Source organism: Macaca mulatta, chromosome 3 (genome assembly GCF_049350105.2).
Source record: "Macaca mulatta isolate MMU2019108-1 chromosome 3, T2T-MMU8v2.0, whole genome shotgun sequence".
Lineage (NCBI taxonomy): Eukaryota > Metazoa > Chordata > Mammalia > Primates > Cercopithecidae > Macaca > Macaca mulatta.
Genome location: NC_133408.1, coordinates 170,079,545 through 170,102,671, shown reverse-complemented (window position 1 = coordinate 170,102,671; position 23,127 = coordinate 170,079,545). Strand labels below are relative to the sequence as shown.

Here is a 23,127-nt window from a genome sequence, read left to right as displayed (position 1 = left end):
GAGTTTTTTAAGTTTGAAAACCTCCAAACCACCTTGGCCAGTACCTAGTATTGTAGAAACATACTGTAAAACATGAGGGCTGGGGGCTCTCTGCAGTGGCGAGAATCTGCTGTTGTTTCTCAGCACATTAAATCTATGGTGAATACTAGTGTGTAGACTGTGTAGTCTAGTTCAGACTGCAACGTGAGCATGAATAATAGAAGAGCAAGTTCAGGAAAGAGAAGGAAACTGTGAAGACAAAGCCGAGAGGAGAGGGTTGCTTGGGTAACCACAAAGGCACATTTTAGACATTCAAAGAACACTGCCTCCTTTTTGCTCCTCTTCTATATATCTTCCCCACAAAAAGATCATCAGCAGGGGCAGGGGAGATAAAAGGAGGAGAAAAGCCTAGACTTGAAAAACAAATTGATAGAAAATGATCATCTGTATCTCCTGGATCTTTTCAATGTTTTGGGGGTATGCATCCCAGCTTAAACACATTCTACCAAAACATTTCGCTCGGCTCTGCAACTTTTAATAATGCTGTATTATCCAAAAGATTTTACTGTGTGTGGTCTGTATGCTGCTGTCCAGAATCCCTAAGAACAGGACAGGAAAGCTTAGGGGATACTTTTCCTCCATTCTGTTTCCACAGTGGTGCTCATTTGCTTCCATTTAAAGTATATCTAAAACCCTTATTTTCTTTTTAGGTAACAGTATGACTAAATATACTGAGAAGCTCGAAGAGATTAAGAAAAGTAAGTAACACTCTTGATGGTTTGGGAAAATGGAAGTCTACAGTTGTTCTATAAGTTGGTTCTTAACTAACAATTGTGTTCTACAGCTGACAGGCACAGAGAGCTATGGATGATCCGATAAGCCTAGCAGGTGCCTCAAGGGCTGTGGGAGATCCTGGGTGCTGTACTGGGCTGCTCCTCAGATTGTGGCTTGTAGGCCTAAATTCTGCCCTACTTCTATCCCATAGGAGACATTGGTGTTGGCCTGTGGAGTCAGATCTAGTGGAATGAGCTCTGGTTAAGCTTCTAGTGTCATTGTACTGCAATCTTCATGCCCTTCTTCAAGATATTTCATCTTTTCTGTCTTATTTTGTCTCTATTTGAGATAGGGGTAATAATATCTTCCTTCAGAACATTCTTGTGTGCATAAATGAGAGTATTCATGGAAGACAGGGACATGAGAACTTAGTGTTATGTATTATCAATTCATTGCAGTCTGTTTTCTTTTAATTAAAAATCATATTTCATCTACGTCCTTTTAAAAAGCTAGTCTGCAAAGATATGTTACCAGTCATTGAGTGCATTGCCCTTGCGCAAAATCATAATTTTTCAATCTGCTTCCAAAACTGATGTAAAGTGTACACTTCAAGGCCAGAATTAAGGAAGAAGTAGAAACATCTATTTTCTAAGATGGATTTGCTCGTATCTTGAATACGAGAACCCAGTGCTAGGGGAGTAGTTAATGGTGGTAAAGAGGTACTCTGATTGATCATAGTTCAGGACTTGGCTCTGGTAATGTACATTTTCTTGGAAGAGAAAATTGCACATCGAGAATACATCAGAACATTTTCTTTTGTTACACAGCAGACCTTTTTATTTGAAATCAAAGTTCCATTTGAAGTGCTGTAATATTGGGAAACCCCAACCAATAGATGTGGACTCAGGAGCCGCTTTATGCTGTGTTTTCATTTGCCATGTTCAGCTATAAGGGCTCATGCTATAGACTTCTTAAAAATATGTAATGCCACAGTATCCTTCTCTTTTCTTCCTAAACATTTTATATTACATAAGTATATGTATTTTAAATATTTATATAAAATATATACTTTTAAACTCTGAAGAAAGATCGCATTTACTCACCTATACTTCATTGTTGCCATCCTTAACTTATCCAAGGCAGGCAGAATCCAGCTGTCCTGCTTCTTTTGGGGTTTGTCGTCTCTGTCACCTCTCATCCATTTGCAGCTGAGTGTGAGTTCACATGTCCTCACTAGAAATTTGTCCCATAAAAATGTCCCATTCCGCCCAGGTTGCCAGAACCTCACTTAAAACATTTCCTCAAAGTACAATGTGGTTTCTTTTAATATCTAAACCTTGTGTGGAGGTGATCTCCCAGAAGAAATACCTTTGGAAAACAGCCTTGAAAATGCTCACTTCACTTTCCCTCCGTAGGAGTGGAAGGCTTCCTTTTAGTAGAGCAGGAGATTCCTGTTACCCCATTTCACACACTTTGTGCTGATTCCCTGACAGAATTGCTTTAGATTCTGGTTTGGCATCTACATTTTGGAAGATATTTCCTTCTCTTTCCCCATTTTCTGTTGTAAGTATTCTTTGGGGTTGAAAGGGAGGAGAATATTCCCTTGTTTCATGATACCCTAGACCCATCACTTTACTCAGATTACCTTAGATGCCATTTCTTTCTGTGAAACCACAAACCTTGTTCTGTTACTTCCTTTGATTTGTCTTCCACTGTGAGCCCAACTTCCCTTTGCTAATAACACATTTCAACAGAACCCTGAAAATGCAGAAATCCTTTGTAATCTGAATATGCTTTCAACTCTACCTGGGGAAAATAGACAGTCTATGTCTATTGACAATTTACAAAGCCCATTCTTGGTTTCTGGTGGTTAGATGACACTAGTTGGACCCAGTGTGAAACATCCTAGATAGTCAGGTCTCTGTCCTTCCAGTAACTCGAGAGAGACAGACTTAGAACCTAGACTTACTGGAGAAGAAAACCTTGATAACGTATCTGAAACAAGGATTGTCTTCAACACAGAGTTTGGGAGAAGACACACAGCAGAAGCTCCATTCTTAAAGCTCTGTTCGCTCTTGCAAGGACAGACTGACAGAGCCTTCCCAATCATCCTTTTTATAAAAATTTAAACTTACTGTAAAACATCTAGTTTGATCTTTTATCTCTGAGTAATCATGTCAGAAAGTCCTACTGACGGCTGTCCTTCTAAACCAGAACCAGGTACGTAGAGTTCAGGTTCAAATATTTAGGGGGCTTCTAGTGCTTGTGCAGAAGACAGTAGAAATGCCAATCTTTAGAATAAAGCAGTCTTTTGTTTGTTTGTTTGTTTGTTTAAATTAATCTCTGTTTAGTTAATGGGGATTTCAAAGTATACATTTTATGCTTAGAAGCATTTTAAACCATGTAACCATACCAGAAGAATATCAGTGGATAAATGTCACAGTGAAAACTACTTGAAAGCTGTTAGCTGTTTCCATTTGCTGATTTACTGTTGTTTTGATTTGCATAAATGACTTATGGTGGGCAAGTTGGTGGCAATCAAAAGGAACACTGTAGTTATTCGGTTGTACTTTGTAAAGCCTCAGCTCGGCCTATATGGGTCTGCATCCCGGCAGGTTTTAGAAGTTCCACTGCCTATAGGTTTGCTACTTCGTTGTATCCAGAAGCAACATCTCTAAGCATTTTCTAGAAGTAATGGTCTGTTATTAGCCAAATTACTCTCTTTAAGACATTTTAGAACAGAGAAGTTTAGTTCCCTATTTTAAAAAAGCCTTGATATATTTACAGAAGGCTAGTTTTTAAAGTAGTATCATTTCCTGACTCTGAGTCTTAAGGTGCTTGGTAAACCAAGATTACATTATCCTCCAAAGTCACCACCTGGTCTGTGCTGGTTTTTGGAAAATTCATGGAAGTGATTAGTTACACCAGGTAAATAATCTTAAATACCTTTAATCCTTTCCTTTGTTGCTAGGAGTCTTGGTTTACGAGACATTTATGCTGTGAAGGTCATAGCAATTAACCAGCTAACCTTGAATAATTCTGAAATAATGAAGCAGCATTTAAGGAGTCACGGGTACCAATATAAAAACCTAGGTGAGGAGGAAAGGATAAGGGTGGGCAGAGTTCAACACTGAAAACCATTCAGAATTTGACTATCATCTTCAAAACAGTTTAAGGACGCTAGCCTTTAACACACATCTATGGAACAGGTAACAGATAAAGTGCGACTGGCTTCGTTTTTAACAATTGTTTAATGTGACGGGAAGAATTATTAACACAAGTACGGAAGTACCTATATTTGAGTTACAGCTCAGAACTGTAAAGACAGCACTGAATAAATGTTGATGTTTTAAGTTGTTTTTTTGTTTGTTTGTTGTTTGTTTTTGAGACACAGTTTCACTCTCGCCCAGGCTGGAATTCGGTAGTGCAATCTTGGCTCACTGCAGTCTCCACCTCCCAGGTTCAATTGATTCTCATGCCTCAGCCTCCGAAGTAGCTGAGATTACAGGCGTGCGCCACCACACCCAACTAATTTTTGTATTATTGGTAGCGATGGGGTTTTGCCATGTTGGCCAGGCTGGTCTCAAACTGCTGAACTCAAGTGATCCGCCCACCTCAGCCTTCCAAATTGTTGGGATTACAGGCGTGAGTCACCAAACTTGGCCTAAGTTGGTTTTATTTTATTTTATCTTTTTAAATGGTGGGGCCGGGTGCTGTGGTTCACGCCTATAATCCCAGCACTTTGGGTGGTTGAGGTGGGTGGATCACTTGAGGCCAGGAGTTCAGAACCAGCCTGACCAACATGGTGAAACCCCATCTCTACTAAAAATACAAAAATTAGCCAGGCATGGTGGCGGGCGCCTGTAATCCCAGCTACTCAGGAGGCTGAGGCAGGAGAATTCCTTGAACCTGAGAGGCAGAGGTTGCAGTGAGCCGAGATCACGGCACTGCACTCCAACCTGGGCGACAGAGAAATAATAAATAAATAAATAAATAACATAACATAACATAACATAACATAACATAAAATAACATAAAATAAAATGGTGGTAAACCACAAAAACAAAAACACAGAACACCTAACATCATAATGGTTTTTAAGTGTACAGGTCAGTAGCATTAAGTATTTTCACACTGTTGTACAACAGAACTGCAGAACTTTTTCATCTTGAGAAACTGAATAGGTTAATTTTTATCAAATTGAAGTTGGAGAGAAGCTGAGAGATGATCAGAACCAATCACAGCTGTGTGTCCAGCCAAGCACACACGTAGAAATGTCGTCCTGTGGCTCCAGCATAGTGTGTAATGGCAGGAATATTTTTGCTCTCTTTTTAAGCTGGAGTCACAATAGTGGGGCATGAACGTCTTATCAGCTGTTCAGCTTCTCTGAGTCTCTGTCCTCATTTGTAAAACACAGACATTTCTTCCCTGCTTTGCTCTGAAAAGGATTTGAGGTGGCTTACAAAAGTGCACGGAGTACAATGTAGTCAAAGTGGAGACAACTTAGTGAAAGGGAAATGGTAGACTAATAAAATAAAGGCAAGGGGTAGTCACTAGACCAAAGGTACTTTGTAAATTAAACTTCAAGCTTCCTAATGACAAAGCAAAGGGAAACAAATTAAACAGATGATACTACTACCTGCCACACCTAATTTTGAGGATATCATGAGGCTCAAATGAGATAATAGATTTAAAAGCATATAAATAACTTGAAAGACCACGTAACTTGACAGCTAGAAAGAATAGCTCTAAAAAAGCAAAATAAATCTAAATAAATATTTGTCTTACCATATTTTTCAGATTATAGATACAAAAAAGATGAGCTTTTCAAGAGACTAAAAGTTACAACTTTTGCCCAGCTGGTAAGTTTCTTGATCTTCCCACTGGAGTAAAGACTGTCTAATTCGTGTCACTTTATGTGAGTGTTTCTAAATTCAACTCTAGGGAATCTTTGCCGAGGAGTTTCTTCTGATTCTTTGTATGTCGTTCAGCTATGGGAAAATTAATTGGTATGTGGTATGTGTGTTCACACGAGGATGGTGAGAAATTTTTCTCTCTTCTTTGATAAGAATTCTGTAAAGTAAATGTTTGCCCTACTTTTAATTCATTAAACTTGTGGTTTAGGGGTTTTTTTCCTTATACATTTAACTTCATAGTTAGAATCTACAATTCTGGATCCTGGATTGTTTCAGCATTTTTCTCTGGAAACCAAGTGATTTCTCCTTTTCTTGGACTGATCTTTTCCAAATCATCCTACCAAAGCTGTTTTGTTATTTTGGGCAAGTCACTTTCTTCTTTTATTTGAAAATTTTGGAGAAGGTGTCATCCAGCTCCCAAGCACAAGTCCCACCGGCATCACTCAAGTTGAATCTTGGGTCTTGTGAGCTAAGTTGTGAAAAGTGCTTTAAAACTGAATACTGTATAGAAGTAGAAGACACTGTAATCAGTGTATCTGTTATTACATTTACATTTACTTCTTCATTGTGTGGAGAATTGCTGATCCCATTCTATGTTATGCTAGGTCAGTATTGCATTTTCAAGAAATAATGTGTAATGCTTGGATCACGATATATACGGATGTGGTTTTAAACTCTTCTTCATGTTTCTTGTCCTAAACTATCCTCTTAGCATTCTAAGTTTATGTAGTGTTCTAAATGTGCTTTTCTTCTGAAATGATCATCTGCAGTGTATTACCAACACAAAAGGAAGGAGGCCTGAGATTCAGTCTTCAGTTGAGGACACTGACAGCTTCTTCAAACAAGAGATCTTTGATGTTTGTTGTTTCCTCGTCTTTTGTAAAAGACAAAATTGCCTCTGTTTAAAAACAAACAAACATCCACACATTTCATTCTTTTTTCTATCAGATCATCCAAGTTGCTTCCCTCTCTGATCAAACACTGGAAGTGACAGCTGAGGAGATTCAAAGGCTGGAAGGTAATGAGAATTGAGGGTGTGGGGAAAATAACAGGCTGACCATTTGACTGAAACACTCACCCTGTACACATTTGCTGTCTTTTCCCAGGGACTGGGACTTTGATGTGTCTATTTGTAATTAGATTGTTACTCTCAGGGAAATGCTACCTGATACTTTAGTTGTTCATTCTTATTTTAAAAAGCCATCTGGTTTTCTGGCTCTAACACTTACAGTTTTAAATGTTTTAGATGTGTTTAAAATACTAATTACTTTTTTCAATGAATATTTTTAGCATTCTGTGTACCCACACATTAAGTGCTATGAGACTACAGAGATGAACAAAGCACAGCTCTGCTGACATGAAATTGACAGTCACATGTGTGCACATGCACACATGTGTATGTGTTAGGTGGGCTGAATGCTAACAGTACCACAGAATTACTAAGGTGGAAGAATTTTTAAATGGAGGAATGGAAGGAAACCATCGTTTGTTGGCTGTATATTGCAAGGTGAATTCACATGAATTTTCTTACTTAGTCTTCTTAAAAACTCTGGAAGGAAGGTACACATGACCGATGAGAGGCCCAAGCTGCAGAGGTTAAGCTGCCTCCTCAAAGTGATACAGCTAGTAAGGAAGGGACCTGGGTTACAAATCTAAGTGTCTGCAGTAGCATCCAGTGTCTTCTTGCTGCCTTCATTGTACCCTTAAGGGACTGAAAAGTGCTTTTAGGAAAGATGCAGGATGTTGTGGGAGAGTTCCAAGGAAGGAAAGACACTTCTAGTTAGAAGACTGAGGTAGGCAGCCAGGCACGGTGCCTCACGCCCAGTGCCTCACGCCCATAATCCCAGCACTTTGGGAGGCCAAGCGGGGAAGATCACCAGGTCTACTCAGGAGGCTGAGGCAGGAGAATCACTTGAACCCAGGAGGCGGAGGTTGCAGTGAGCTGAGGACTATACCACTGCACTCCAGCCTGGGCGACAGAGCGAGACTCCGTCTCAAAAAAAAAAAAAAAAAAAAAGGAAGAAGACCGAGGTAGGCTTCCTCAAGGCACTGGAACTGGACCTTGAAGTGGGGTAGAATCTCAACAGGTACAAGTTAAAGATGAGGCTGTTGCAGGCTGAGGAGCAGCCTGCGAAAGGCATGGAGAGGACAGCACACCAGGCATGTTTGGGGAATTGAGTCATCCAATCTGGCTGTGGTCTAAGGGACTAGTAGGCACTGGGTAGGAGATAAGGCTAGAAAGACAGGTAGGCTCCCGATCTCCTTTCTTAAATACCAAGTTGAAAATAAAACCTCCTAGTTGTACTCTCATGAAAAGAATCCACAGAGTTAAGGTCTTTATTTTATCCTGAAGTACCCAGCAATCAGCGTGTGGCTGTTTATTGAAGAGGAATGTGTTTTGTTAAGGTTGATGTAGGTCAGGAATTTGACTTCTGATTTCAAGACAAGTTTCTCAGGAAGTCTGAACACTGGGTTTGTGCAACTCAACTGTCATTTCCCCGGGCTGGTTTTTGTTAGGAAGGATAAAAAGAATCTGAAAACGACAGGAATTTATCTTTGACAGATGCCTCTCACAAAGCAGAGAAATAAGAGCTCTTTGTAACAGAGATAATTGAGTCTCCTCATACAAGTACTCCCAATTTTAACTGGGTTATATAAGCACCTAGATTTGGTCCTTCAATTCATTGTTGAGATTGCAGCACCCGAACATATGGGCACATGCAATTTTCTCTTCTGAGATAAATTTGCGCAGCAAAGTAGGCTCTTGTAAAGTAGGACACCATAATGTGTGAGTAATATTAGTGTTTTTCTAGTGCTCTACACAGATAATAACTCACTCAGGAGTGCCTGGGGAACAGATTGTATCTGTATACATACTGGCTATCTTTGAAGGGATTAAAAACAAAAAAAAACTCCTTTTATAATGTTTATCGCTTTTTCCTAACTTAAAAGTGTGTTTCTAGTAAGTTAGGAAGCCATAAAAAGTATATAAAGAAGCAAATTAAATAACTAATAATCACTCTGTATGTTTTGGTCCGCTTTCCCCCTCTCTAACCCCTCACCCCAATTAAATCTATATTCTTTGTATAATTTTGTATTGTGCTGTTTTCAGTTACCCCTTTTTCATTCATACTTTCCCTTGTCGCTAAATAGGCTTCAGAAGCATGACTATAAAGATTGTGTTGTCATCTAATGTCTGTCCTTTGGATATACCATAATTTAATGGTATATCCATTAAATGGTATATCCATTATCCATAATTTAATGCTCTTGTTGGGCATTATAGTTTTTTCTGATTTTTCACCTTTATAAAATAATGCTACAATGTATATATGTAAATGTTTGTATGATTCTGATTATTTCCTGAGGATAAATTGCTGCAGAGGGTCAAAGGGTGGAACCATTTTAGACACCCAGTGCTGACTGCCGCATTCTCTCCAGCATGGTTCTACCTGTTTGCATTCTCACCAGGAGTGAATGAGAAGACCTGTTTTTCCTCATCCTAGCCAAAGCTGAATAATTAGCATTTCTGTAAATATTCTCCAGTTTAATAGATGAAAAATAGTATCTAATAGATTTTTATTTCTTTGATGGTAAGATTATGCTCTGTGTGTGTGTTTACTGGTCATAAATACATATTTCTTCTTTTAAGGAGTTTATACGCTCTTTTTCCTTTCTTTCTAATAGGATGTTCATCTTTTTCTTACGGATTTGTGAGAGTTCTGAATAATTATGATATCTTTATACAGTGGAGAACAATACTAACTTGACAATGCATGAGGAAAAAATCTTGATTAGTTGGAACAATTTCCAGGCTATATTAAGTAAAAATAAAACAACAATAAAACAAAAACCCAAAGTATAAAATAATATGAATAGAATTCTCCTGGGGAAGAAGTAAAATATATGCAAGCACATGTAAATGTTTTATTTCTGGAATGAGACATAAATACGTGAAAGTGTTTAGCACACTGATACGTCCCTTGGGGAAGGAGGCAGGAGGGCCCGCATGTCTTCGGTGGGGAAAAGACTTCCTTTCCATGTTAACAATTTAACCTTGTTTGCATTTTTGCCTCGTGCACATGATCTTATTGCATTTTTACTCTTTTCACCTTATATTACAGAGCTAGTTAATTTTTTAAATCTATAAATTAAGTATATTAACCTTCTTAATTTATGTGTGTTACAGATCTTTCTCCTAATTTGTTATTCACCTTTTAATTTTCTTCGTGTTGGTTTTTGATATATATGAGGTTGCATTTTTACATGATCAAATCTATTAGCCCATACTGTTGTTTTCTTTCATTGCTTTAGACTCATAAAATTCAATGTTAGTAAATTATTTACCTACATTTTCTTCTATTGGCTTGTTTGTTTGCATTTAAACCATCTGGTATGTATTTTGATATATGACACAAGGTGATTATTTGAATTAGATTTTTCCAGATAGTTGAGAAATATTCCCAGCACCATATACTCAGTAGTTCTACCTTTACCCACTGATTTATGATATGGATGTATTGACTTTTTGTTTATATTCTTTTCCATGTTCTCTATTATATTCCATTGTTATGGTTGCAGTGCTGTACTATTTTGATCATTTACCTTTTTAACATATGTTACTATTTGATAAGGCAGGTCTCCAAATTGCCCCTAATTATGTATGTATATACATATATTTTCCTATTTCCTCATATATATGAAAAACCAACACATCAAAAACCCATGGGTATATATTGCTTCCAGAATACATATTCAGTCTTGTGAAACTGAATAGGAAAAAAGGATCTGAGTGTGTGTGTGTGTGTATTTGCTCTTCTTATTTTTTAAATCCTTTTCAGTTTTAAAAAAATCCCTTTGGGATTAGTATTAAGGCCAAAAGTTAACTTTGGGAGGGACTCATGTTTTAGTTTTAGTTGCCCGATCAGGAACATGCAGAGTGTGTCACTCTCTTCATTGAGGTCTTCTTTAAGGCCTCTAAGTAACGTTTTTATAAGTCCTATAAAGGATTTATACATTTTTATAGGTTATTTACATTTGGTTTAGGTTCATTTCTTGGAGAGTACGTTTGATAGCTGCAGTTGTTACTGTATATCAGATTTTTTTTCCTGTCATTTTTTAATTGGTGTATAGGACAAATATTTTAGCATTTCTTTTATCTAACCACATATTTATTGCACTTATTGTCGTATTATTCTCTTAAAATTTCTAGGTATATTATCATATCATATGCAAAATTAATATCCTCTTTAATAATTAGACTTGTTTTTATTTTTATTTATTTATTTTTTTGAGACGGAGTCCTGCTCTGTTGCCCAGGCTGCAGTGCAGTGGCACGATCTCAGCTCAATGCAACCTCCGCCTCCCAGGTTCAAGTGATTCTCCTGCCTCAGCCTCCTGAGTAGCTGGGATTACAGTGCCTGCCACCATACCTAGCTAATTTTTGTATTTTCAATAGAGACAGGGTTTCGCCATGTTGGCCAGGCTGGTCTCAAACTCCTGACCTCAAGTGATCCACCCTCCTCAGCCTCCCAAAGTGCTGGGATTATAGGCATGAGCCACCACGCCTGGCCTGTTATTATTATTATTTTTTAATCTTATTGTATTGGTTAGAACAGCAAATTCTCAAACATTTTGTTCTCTTCCTCCACTCTGTTAAAAATTATTGAAGATCCCAAAGAGCTTTGGCTTATGTGCTTTATGTCTATTAATATTTATTGTATTAAAAATTTAAACTGGGAACTGAAACAGTATTTATTTATTATTTCACTTAAAAATAACAATACTAAACCCATTACAAACATAAATAACATGTTTTTATGAAAAATAGCATTATTTCCAAAACAAAATTTTACTGAGAACGTCATTATTTTATGTATTTTGTAAATCTCTTTAGTGTCTGGTTTAATGAAAGGATCGCGGATTTTCCTCTTTGCTTCTGCGGTGTCTGTTGTGATATGCTGTTTGGGTTAAAGTGTGTGAGGAAAATTCAGCTCACACAAACCTGTAGGTGGAAAAGGGAGAAGTATTTTAATAGCCCTTTCAGATAAAACTTGACAACTGCTAGTTTCTTAAGGATTAGCTGTAAGGTAGAATCTGAAATCATATCAATGAATCTTTCATACTGTTAGATTAAAATCAGGCACTTTCAGTGTAATTGTCTTATATCTTGAATCTTTTACCTGTGCATGATTGTATAACATCATGCATTGGCCATTTAGAAAATATTGGTTCACCGAGTTATGAAGATCTTCCCAAAGGTTAATACATTTTATTATACAACTGTCAAAAAAATCACATATATTATTCTCACGATCTATCTTACCAAAAAGATCTGTAAGCATGGGGAAGCAGCTCCCCATACTTCAGTTCCTGATGGCAAACACAGTTTCTAAAACTTCGAGTTTTGTTCAAAATACAATCATTGGCAACAATGCCATCAGTAGTGTTCCTTGAAATAACAGGCTTATTTAGTTCACTTCTGAGAAAATGTCTGCCAAATACACAAGTCTAACTAACCATAGTTTTTCTGTCAGTTTATCTTCCAAGCAGAAATGGTATGCATAGCAAAAGTTACTGGTTCAGCCTGCAACTCAGCAATCACACTAATACTTTTCCTTGAGATAACCCTGGTAATTTGGTATGTAGCAAACTTAATTGTGTGTGGACTCCTCACTTCATCACACAGAACATTAAAAAAACATGTACTTCAAGGTGAGATTTAATAAGAATAGTAACTGTTACTGCTTTAACAGGGACTGTCTTTTAGTGTGACTGCCATATTTATTTACTGTGAATGCATGCGTGATGGTGAATAATACAATGATTGCTAATAAAGTTTGGTGCCACAGCCCCGATTTTTACTAAGGTGCTAGCAGCTTTATCCACCATTTCTTTTGTACCATCAGTGCAAATATAAACACAGTAAAAAAGACAAGTAACATCTTATGAAAATAGCTTTTACCTTGCAGATCCCTGGAAGGGCCTTGGGGATATCTGGGGTCCACCACACTTTGGGAACTTGTACATTAGCACTTCCACAGCAATGTAATAATGATGATAAGATTTCCTTTTCTTGACTTCATGTCTTTGGAACTGTCTAATAAGTAAACACAAATCCTGAGGCTCAATCTAATTATTTCATCATTCGTAAATATTAGACAATGATTCTGCAGCTTCAGACCCTGATGCTGAAACCACTGCCAGGACTAATGGGAAAGGAAATCCAGGTGAGCAGTCGCCGAGCCCTGAGCAGCTCATAAACAACGCAGGAGCAGGGGACTCCAGCCGCTCAACCCTTCAGAGGTACTCGAAGCTGATTCATATTTTCACTGTGTTTTGCCTTTATATCAACCTAGAGGCCAATTTCAGGGATCTGTGTTTTTTTGGGTTTTTTTTCTTGCCTTAGAAACAGAATTGGCAGGAGTAAAGTCTCACATTTTAATCCCAGCCTTCTACTTTCTCTTTGTGTAAATGCCACCTCCTGAATCTTTTTCACTGCATTCTTACCGAGTTAATGGAGAATATATTAATAGGAGAGTTTAATTTTCATTTCTCAGTTCCATTCTTCTCCCTCCTGCATGTAAGTTTGTTATGAGGAATTACTTTACAAATACTATCTCTTGATTCAGAGAGTATGATTTTCCCCCTTTTCCGACTGCTGCAGCTTATAATACCCGGTCCGGAAGTGACAGTGCCACATGTAGTGCTCTGATACTGAGTAGGTGCAAAGGAAAAAGCAGTACTTGGTGCTGATTCTAAAGCTGAACGTGGCTGTTCCTTCTTTTTATTGTATTCTTCTGCTCCTTCTTCTAAGGCATGGGCCTCCTTATTCCATGGATTACATGGACTTTAGTCCGTGTAGTACTTTCTCACTAATATTAACTGTTGATTATAAGACAGTACTGATTTTCAGCAGATATCCATCCCTTTGACTGATAAAATAGTTCTAGAGAAATTAGTTCTACCAGAGAAAGAATTGCTATCATCATTTCACCATTATTATTATTCTTTTAGCTTCATATTATTATAGTTAACTTTTGCAAAAGGGCTCTAAAATTGCATTCAAGAAGAGAGAGGCCAACAGGACTTCCACTGAGGATGCAGTTTCTTATCAAACAGATGTTCTTCTCCTTTGGTTCAACAAAATATGCACTATATAGCACAGAGTTATAGTGTTTACTGGATTTAAACGCAGAATTTGATTTGCTGTTATGGGAAGGGAGCTAAGGTACATACTAAGCTGTGATTTAGCATATGTGTCTTGATATTTCCTAAGAAAGTAACCATCTTCTTATTCCAGTAAGGATATTTCACTGCTTCCCATTTTGTTCATAACACTTAGTCGTCTTATTCCTTTGATTCATGTTTTTACCACATTTTCCCTATAATATTAAGACGGTGACCAGTTTTGGTGATTGATTGACCGTAGACTCAGAACTGTTAGTGGTAGTGGTTAGCTTCCTCATTTTAATCCCAGCTCTTCCTCTGTCTCATTCTATGAATGCCACCAAATCTAAAGCCGCGTCAACCTCAATGTTGTAACCTACAAAACTGAAGTAAGTACAGAGAGCTATGGAAGTATTAAGACTCAATACCATAGCAGATAGGTCACTGACTGCGTATATGAAATGTATAAAGCATTATTGTTACTTTAATTACTTATAATATACCTAGAAAGAAATGCCTTTCCTTTTTCCTGTCCTACCAACCATATTCTTTCCTCTTTCACCCCACTGGATTCACTGTTCCCTTCTTTCTCCCTCTGATGCTGCCCTTGTGGCTAGAGGCAGCATGCACCCTTCAGTCCCTAACCCCTCAGCCATGTAATGCACTGACACGCATTGTCTGAAGGTGAGTGTGGACATGTGGGTCTCCTGTGTGGGGTCCAGTGTAGTAGAGGAGGAAGTCCACAGGATCCTGCATTCAGAGGCAGAACTGAGACACCACGTCCATGTTCCTTTCCCTTTGAAGCGCCCTTTGAAAAGAGATTGAGCACTCATCTCACTATTCTGAAGAAATATGTTTGACCTTTAAGCCACCAACCTCTGACTAGTTTCTGCTGACCTACTTTTTCACTTGCAGTGTCATCAGTGGTGTTGGGGAACTGGATCTAGACAAAGGGCCAGTGAAGAAAGCAGAGCCCAATACCAAAGACAAACCTTATCCTGACTGCCCCTTCCTGCTGCTAGATGTGCGTGATAGAGATTCTTACCAGCAGTGCCACATTGTTGGAGGTAAGAGAGAGAGGGCTTTAAAGTGCTTCACTCTCAAGAACAGAGAGCCTGCTCTTGAGTCTAGGCAGGCTGGAACCACAGCTCATGGTAGACAGTTAAGCAAACCGTACGTTAGCTGGATCCATTATGGAATCCTACAGGATTGGCTCCACCATAAAATACTCTGAGAGGCTGCTGATTTTCACAGGTGGCGGTCAGAAGGAGGGAAATGAATGAAGCTTCATACTTTGTTCATAGTGCCCTCTTTCTTTGCTTTCACAGAAGTGTTTAGGTTTATGGCTCGTTGATTTTTTTTTTTTTTTTTTTTTGTCAATACCTTGCTGTGTGGCCAAGACTGCAGTGCAGTGGCGCGATCATGGCTCACTGCAGCCTTGCCTTCCTGGGCTCAAGTGATCCTCCTGCCTCAGCCTCTCGAGTACCTGGGACTGCGGGCATATGCCACAACATCCGGCTGTTTTTGTATTTTTTATAGAGATGAGGCCTCACCATGTTGCCCGGGCTGGCCTCAAACTCCTGGACTCAGGTGGTCCACCCACCTTGGCCTCCCAAAGTGCTGGGATTACAGGTGTGCACTACCGTGCCCAGCAGCTTATGAATTTTGAAGATGTATTTAACTCTTAGATTTTAAACCAGCTGGGAATTGAGACCAAGTTGTATTAAGAGAACAACAGACTTCCTAAACTTTTTCTTCTCTTTGCAGCTTACAGTTACCCAATTGCAACTCTGTCTAGAACAATGAACCCTTATTCAAATGATATTCTTGAATATGTATCCTTTGTTGCATTTTAAGGAATTGGGTGGTATGAGGATTATAAGAATCAAAGTTACCATGCACCACGCTCCTGGTAAGAATGCTGTGAAGGGCCTTTGATGTTATTCGGCTGAGCATATTTTAGAATTTGGATTCCTAGCTATTGCCAAGAATCCTGACTCTTGAGGCGGAGGCTTTCAAACTGTCTTGCCCTGGGCCAAAAAACACTAGGTTAAGAGTTAGGATCCATTGAGAGTTGGTCCTAAGAGAGGTTTTTCCTCCCAGAAAACTTTACATAGCAGAACTTAGGGTTTTTTTCTATTTTAATTTTTTCTTTTAAAATTTTAATTTTTTCATTCATAAAAATTATACAAGCAGAAAAAAAATTTTTTTTTTTTGAGACGGAGTCTCACTTTGTCACCCAGGCTGGAGTGCAGTGGCACGCTCTCGGCTCACTGCAAGCTCTGCCTCCCGTGTTCACGCCATTCTCCTGCCTCAGCCTCCTGAGTAGCTGGGACTACAGCCACCCACCACCATGCCTGGCTAGTTTTTTTTTTTTGTATTTTTAGTAGAGACAGGGTTTCACCATGTTAGCCAGGATGGTCTCGATCTCCTGACCTCGTGATCCACCTGCCTTGGCCTCCCAAAGTGCTGGGATTATAGGCGTGAGCCACCATGCCCGGCCAAAAATAATTTAAATACCAAAACTTATTAAAAGGAAAATTGAAATCTCTTATAATCACACAGTTGAGCAGTGGCTCCTGTTACACTATTAGTATATTTTGTTCCAGACTGTCTTTTGCGTGTTTGTTTTTTTTTAACGAAGTTGAAACCTTACTGTATATGTAATTTAGTATCCTGCTTTTTTTCAGTTCATATTCTGACGTATTTCCCCATGCTGATGCAAGCCTTCTGTAAACCACATTTTTGATGCTGTGTAATATCTTCAGATTTACTATGATTTACTAAACTATTCCTTGATTTTGGACTTTTTAGATGGCTCCCACATTTTTACTATCATAAATAGGCTTCAGTGGACACATTAGGCATAGAAGTTGTTCTATTTATTCATCTGTAAAATGGGGATTGCAATATTTACTTTCCAGGGTCGTAAGGATAAGAGAGCTAAAGGATGTAGAGTCCGTAACTAGTACTGTCTCTTAGACCATGGTAACATCAGTTTGCAGAAAAAACGAATACCAGTTTGTGTGGTTTCCATGACAGGAAACCATCCAGTCCCTGCTGGTGTGATGGTAAGAATGGGCTTGTCCATCGTTCCCAGGAACTCAGACAGGTGGACTGACCTTTTATTCCTTGGAGGTTTCTTGTAGTCTTGGGACATCAACCCAGTGCCTTGGAACCTTAACTCATCTGACTCTTAGAAAAATGCCCATGGCAAGATCATCATTCTGTATGACGACGATGAAAGGCTGGCCAGTCAGGCGGCCACCACCATGTGCGAGCGTGGATTTGAAAACCTCTTCATGCTTTCCGGAGGTGAGCAAGTGATACTCTGCTTGGGACTTCAAAGGCCAATCATCCTTCAGTCCTACCTGCATCCCCTTTTCTCTCTTGGTGCTCAGAATTCAGTGTTCTGGAAAGAGAAAAAGCCATGCTGGCTGAAAGGAGTCAGGAGTTATGTGAAACTTCCCTTAGCTTCATCAGCACATGTTTTTAATTCCTGATGTTGCTTCAGGGCTCTGTCAGAAAGCCCTAATGCGGAAGACTTGAGCAAAAGGATTTCTTGTGGAATTCTCAGAATCCCATGTAACAACAAATATTTTCTGGTATAATTTGCTTAATGATGAAATAGTTAAGAAAAATTTCATGTCCTTGTGTTGGCCTCAACTTGATGACCAGAGATTAGAAGACATGCAGGCTTCTTTCCAGGTTTTGGCTTGGCCTTGCCATATTAATGCAGCTTTTTCTGATGCTTTTCCAAACCTAGGTCTAAAAGTCTTAGCTCAGAAATTCCCGGAAGGACTGATTACTGGTTCCCTGCCAGCGTCTTGCCAGCAGGCCCTTCCTCCTGGTTCTGCCCGGAAACGATCCAGCCCCAAAGTGCCACCCCTACCAGCTGAGAACAAATGGAGATTTACCCCAGAAGACTTAAAAAAGATAGAATATTATCTGGAAGAGGAGCAAGGGCCTGCAGATCATCCTAGTAAGATCTTTTGACCTTTAAAGACAATATTTGGTTTGCAGCCTTGAATATCACCTCATCATATGAAAACCTTCATCTCTTATATTTAGATTCTTAAAATACTAGGGAGGTGTGTTACAGGTGCTGGGGAGGGGAGGCAGTGGAGGTGACCCCAGATAGTGGCAAGAATTATGCATTGAAGAGAGACTTCATCAAAACGTAGAGACTTTTTTTTTTTTTTTTGAGACAGAGTCTTGCTCTGTCACCCAGGATGGAGTGCTGCAACCTCCGTCTCACTGGTTCAAGCGATTCTCCCACCTCAGCCTCCTGAGTAGGTGGGATTACAGGTGCCTGCCACCATGCCAGGGTAATTTTTTTTTGTATTTTTAGTAGAGACAGGGTTTCACCATGTTGGCCAGGCTGGTCTCGAACTTCTGGCCACAAGTCATCCACCTGCCTCAGCCTTCCAAAGTGCTAGGATTACAGGCATGAGCCACCGCGCCCAGGCAAAAATGTAGAGACTTCATCAAAAAGTATATCTCAGGCAAAACTGAGGAGTTAAACATCAGACATTCAGATTCTTTCTTGGAAAGTTTTTGATTCCTTCTGCTGCGTTTGCTTCTCCACTCTGAGAGCCTCCGTGGTTTGTCTTCCTACCTTAGTTTCACCATACTGCATTCTCTTTTCTTTCCCCTAATCGCTCCTCAACTGCATCCTCTCTACGAAGGAAGTAGTGGAGGACAGACTAGGTTTGTTGGGGATGATGGAGAGGAAGGGAAAAAAACCTATCTGTGTTTCCCTTCATTTCTGTCCCCCTCGCCACCTTCAGGCTGATCTCAAGGATGAGGAGTAGGTCATCATTGGCCTAAAGTAGGTACTGCACATGACTTCATTAGCTTAAAACTGTACTTGGCAGATTGTCCCTGGAATCATTCTTGCAGCTATCTTCCTTCTTTCTTGCTCCCTTCAGGCCGACTGAACCAAGCTAACTCCTCTGGAAGAGACTCCAAGGTGCCTGGTGCCCGAAGCACTCAGAATCTGCCTGGCGGGGGCCCTGCCAGCCATTCAAACCCCCGCTCCCTCAGCAGTGGCCACCTGCAAGGCAAACCCTGGAAGTAAAGACTTTGTCTCTGCCTAAGTAAAAACTTAGGCAAATAAATGTTTTTCCTCTTTTCGGAACCCCTGAGCATTTCCCAAGTTGGGTCATTTCCAGAAACTTCTGCAGAGGAAAAGACCATGACATACGTATGGGATAGGCCCTCTTCCCTCTCCCTATCTCCAGTTCCTCTCCCCTCGGGAGGCCACCTCGGGAAGAATTTTGACAGGTGACCACAAAAACCAGAGGCGTGACAGGCTCTAGTGTCCTCCCTGTTGTTTACAGCATATTTAAGTCTTGTGAAACTGTAGAGGAAAAAAGGATCTAAGTTTTTAGTTTTTTGTTTTTTGTTTTTTGTTTTTAAATAAGGTTCAGCTTGTTGGGTATCTCTTCATTGTTTTGTAAATACTTCAGTCACATCCGCCCGTGTGCCCCTCCTGACCACCTTTTCGTTCACTGTTCTTGACTTCATGAAGGCTTCTCTTTGCAGTCTTGATGTGAGAAGCTGTTTCCAGGGGTGCAGATGAGCCTTAGGTTCCAGCCGCCTGCAGGCCCCACCCCCACGGACTCACTCGGCAAGGAGCTCTCTGCCCAGCATACTGCAGGCCCTATTTTGAGTATGAAAGCCAGTGCCTGTGTGCATCGCTCAAATTGAAGATGAGGAGAGTAGCTGTACACTCACTGAATGCTCCCCCTCATTAGATACTTTCCTGGAGCCAGAAAGGTGTGCATGTGGGCGTCTTCACACCGGGGAGGAGGGCCTCTCATGGGAAAGCCCTGGCCACCACACCCTTGAAGCCCACCAAAGCAGCCCTCACTTGTGGTCAGTATATCAGTTTTAATGCCCATTGCCCAGCTTCAGTCCATCCATGTTAGATGGATAGAAATTATGGCCACTTGAAAATACCAGCTTTGGTTGGACAACTGTGGACGCACAAGGTGAAGAGAACTCCGAAGTCCTTTCTCAGGGCTGACAGCCTCGTAAGCCCTTGCTTAGAAATACAGTATTAGTCTAATTGAGTAATTAGTGCAATTTCCTGCTTACTTTTCATTCTCATGACTGAACTGTGATTAGGAAGTTGTGATTATAGATTCTGGTTTTGGCCGGAATTTTGAATCAGCATTAATTGAATTGCTAAATGACTGACATTCATTCCATTTAATTGGGGGAACAAAAGGCCTCAGGTAAGGATGAGAAACTCTGAAATCAGATGGAAAAGAGCCGTGTTAATTTTTATGGTCTGTGATCGTAGCTGTGATAAGGGACTGAGGAATAAATTGTGCTCTTTGTCATGGCAACCAGCTTCTGAAAAGCCAGCTGAAAATTGCCTGTCCTGCTGGTAACTGCTACAGGGTAAGATTTGCCTTAACAGTACTATTTTCTCGCCACGAAAAAAAAAAAGAAATGCACCACAGTATTTCCAGCATGGGGGCTGTGTTTGTATGAGAAATAAACGTAATAAATATCTCATAAAGACATATGGAAAAATAACTTTCAGATTCAACCCAGTTCTGTTTTAGAGAGTGTTTATTCTTCTCTACTTGATTTCCAAAGTGCAACATTTTCCGATGCTTTAGAAATCAAACAAACCAGGAACATTGTTCAGATGTCAAGCCGTGCCCAATTTTCCACAAGATTCAAGAATCTTGTATAAAATTCAGCCAACGTACACATAGCTTTAATGAGGAGTCTGTCATGTTTCCCCATAAATTTATTGCCTGAGAACTTAGTTCAGGCTTTGCTAATGCCAAAATGCTCTGGCTTTGTATTTTCTTTACAGCGTAGATAGAAAAATGCACATTTTTCCACATTCAACTTTCCCCTAGCATGGACAAGATTTTCAGCCATTTTTGCCACATATACATTTTAAGGAAAAAATATTTTTCTCTGTAACAAAGTTCTGGTTATGCCGTTTTAAAGGTGACTTGTCAGGAGTTGAGACTTCCCTGCCGCATTCTGTTTTGAAAGTAAATGGTCTCCCTCCTTGTTCCGATTCTGCATTCCCATCGTCAACTTTGGAGTGTTGGAAACCACTGTATATATGTGGAAAGCCAGGTCAGCCAGACCTATTAGAACTGGTGTGCACTCACCTGAGAGATCTGGCGGGTTGAATATATTTGTGTGTATTTCTCCATAGTGCTTGCTTTGCCCTGTTGGTAAGGATTTTAAATAACCATGCTGAAAAGAGCTGTTCTAATTCTGCACTTTGCATGTTAAATGTTCATATCAAACATTCTTTATGTGCTCGAGGTATTGCTTTTTACATTGCTTTACCAGTTTCTTCATTAGATTAATTGACATGTATTATTTAAATGACCAGTGATGCTTTGTGCAATTATGAATGTTGAAGATTAAAGTACATAGTTACTAATTTGTCGTTTGCTATGAATACGCTGAAAACTGCCAACTTCTCTCTTCTTTTCTGTCGAGATGATTTGGGGAGCCACAGGAGACTGGTGTGATTTTTGCTGCATCTCCTAGAAAAGCATTTTTTTTTTTTTTAAATAAATGAATCAGGAAATCAGTCCAATTAGGGCAGGGGGCCTCAGCTCTCCAGTCAGAAAGCCTGGATTTCTTTTCCTGCTCAGGCTGGGATTGAAGCCACCTTCAACAACTAGATCATGGCTTCCTGCCAGCGTCTCAGGGGTTGACTAGCTGCCCTTGTCTGGGGCTTATGAACCCTGAGACGGAAGGTGCTTCATCCGTGCACAGCTACAGCGCCACCTGAACAACAGTGATTGCCAAAGTTTAAATAATACCTTAAATGCTTTAAAGGGGTTTGTATTTAAGGAAGGGAGAAAAGAAGGAAAGAAGCAAGGAAATAGGAAGAAGGGAGGGCACAGAGAAAAAGAGAGGCAGAAAGTGAGGGAGAAAAGAGAAAGCTACATTACTTATTTGAAAACAAAAGGAACACCCTGGGCTCTAATAATGTCAGGCTCAATCTCTTGAAAAATGTAGAATGATTTAAATGGCCTGCATTCATTTTATCTTTTTTTTTTTTTTTTTTTTTAAACCTTTAGTGGTTAGCCAGGACCAGCACAATCATACTGGGCTTGGTATAAATCCGAATGAAAAGAGCACAAATAACATTCATTAGTTGCTCGGGGATTTTTCCTGTGGTGCTATTTAAATTATACAAAAATTCTTAAGACTTTAGGCTACTCGACCAAGAAAACAGAACAAAACACAGACCGTGTTTTCTCTAATTCCCTTGTGGAATGTAAGTGAAATCAGAGTCCTAGGCTAGGAAGAAATACATAGGTAATTTTTCTTGTGTTGGTTTTGGTTTCTGTCATGTTGTTTATGGGCTATAGATTCTGTCTTTTATGTTATCTGACTTTTTTAGAGCGAATAATTAGTTTCTGTCCACCTAGATTTAAATCCATGACCACCTTCTTGCTCTACTCTGAAGATAATCATTAAGAACCTTTCTTTCCCCAGTTCCAAAACGTTCTCAGTGTCTTTAATGTGTGTTTATTTTCTTCCCAATTCTTTCAAAGATTTAACTCCCATGATACTTCCTCCCCCCGCCCCAGGAAACACCAGAAACATGTATAATTATAATTCACCAGTTTAATTATGTGAGCATGTTGAGTACTTACATGCAGGTCCATTAAGTTTTCACTAACAAATATTTTTTCATGCAAAAGCAATAAATAACATTGTGCTTCCAAAATGTTCAGAATACATTTGGGTAGTAATACTTTCCTAGACTTACAATAATGAAAGTATTCCTACGACATCTTAAAATGGATACACAGGTCAGTTACAACATACAAAATGTAATGGTGGAAATTTGTCAGTCTTGAATTCAGGCAGAACAGGATTCAGTGCATGATTTTATGTGTTTTCAAAACTGTATCTGTCACATTGTGATCCCCTGATGGCCCCCCTCTCTGTTGCTGATCCTCTTTGTTCTGTGCAGAAGCAAATTCTCACCTGCGTAACGTCCTGAGGCACCTGGTAAAATGTGAGGTGAAGAAAGGCCACTTCTCAAATGCTGTGGACGGAGGGCTGCATCTTTTAAAGGACATCAATATGTCTTCCTGTTGCAATTATTTTGACTGTAAGCTCCCAGAGGGTGAAAATCACCAACCCTGTGACAGTGGCCCTTAATAAGTGTTCATGAATAAATGAATTGAACCTGTCAAGATTGAAGTCTGGATGTGATGCCCACTGTGGTGGCCACTCAGTGCTAGTCTGTCATTCTGCAGACCCAGAAAGCTCGTTA

The 23,127-nt window shown here is 39.6% G+C and overlaps 1 protein-coding gene across 12 annotated transcripts in view; it reads left to right on the top strand.

The window, feature by feature from the left end:
* Positions 1–21,267, top strand: part of CEP41 (centrosomal protein 41) — a 48,877-nt gene extending 27,610 nt beyond the window's left edge. For 10 of the 12 annotated variants that reach the window (XM_077994882.1, XM_077994879.1, XM_015134899.3 and 7 more), the window contains 9 exon segments: positions 690–737; positions 5,554–5,615; positions 6,618–6,687; positions 12,830–12,974; positions 14,754–14,905; positions 15,606–15,673; positions 17,039–17,153; positions 17,605–17,820; positions 18,770–21,267. In XM_077994882.1, coding sequence (XP_077851008.1) covers positions 698–737; positions 5,554–5,615; positions 6,618–6,687; positions 12,830–12,974; positions 14,754–14,905; positions 15,606–15,673; positions 17,039–17,153; positions 17,605–17,820; positions 18,770–18,918 — 1,017 coding nt within the window. In that variant the 5' untranslated portion in view covers positions 690–697 and the 3' untranslated portion in view covers positions 18,919–21,267. 12 annotated transcript variants of the gene reach the window in all.
* Positions 21,268–23,127: the final 1,860 nt, after the last annotated feature.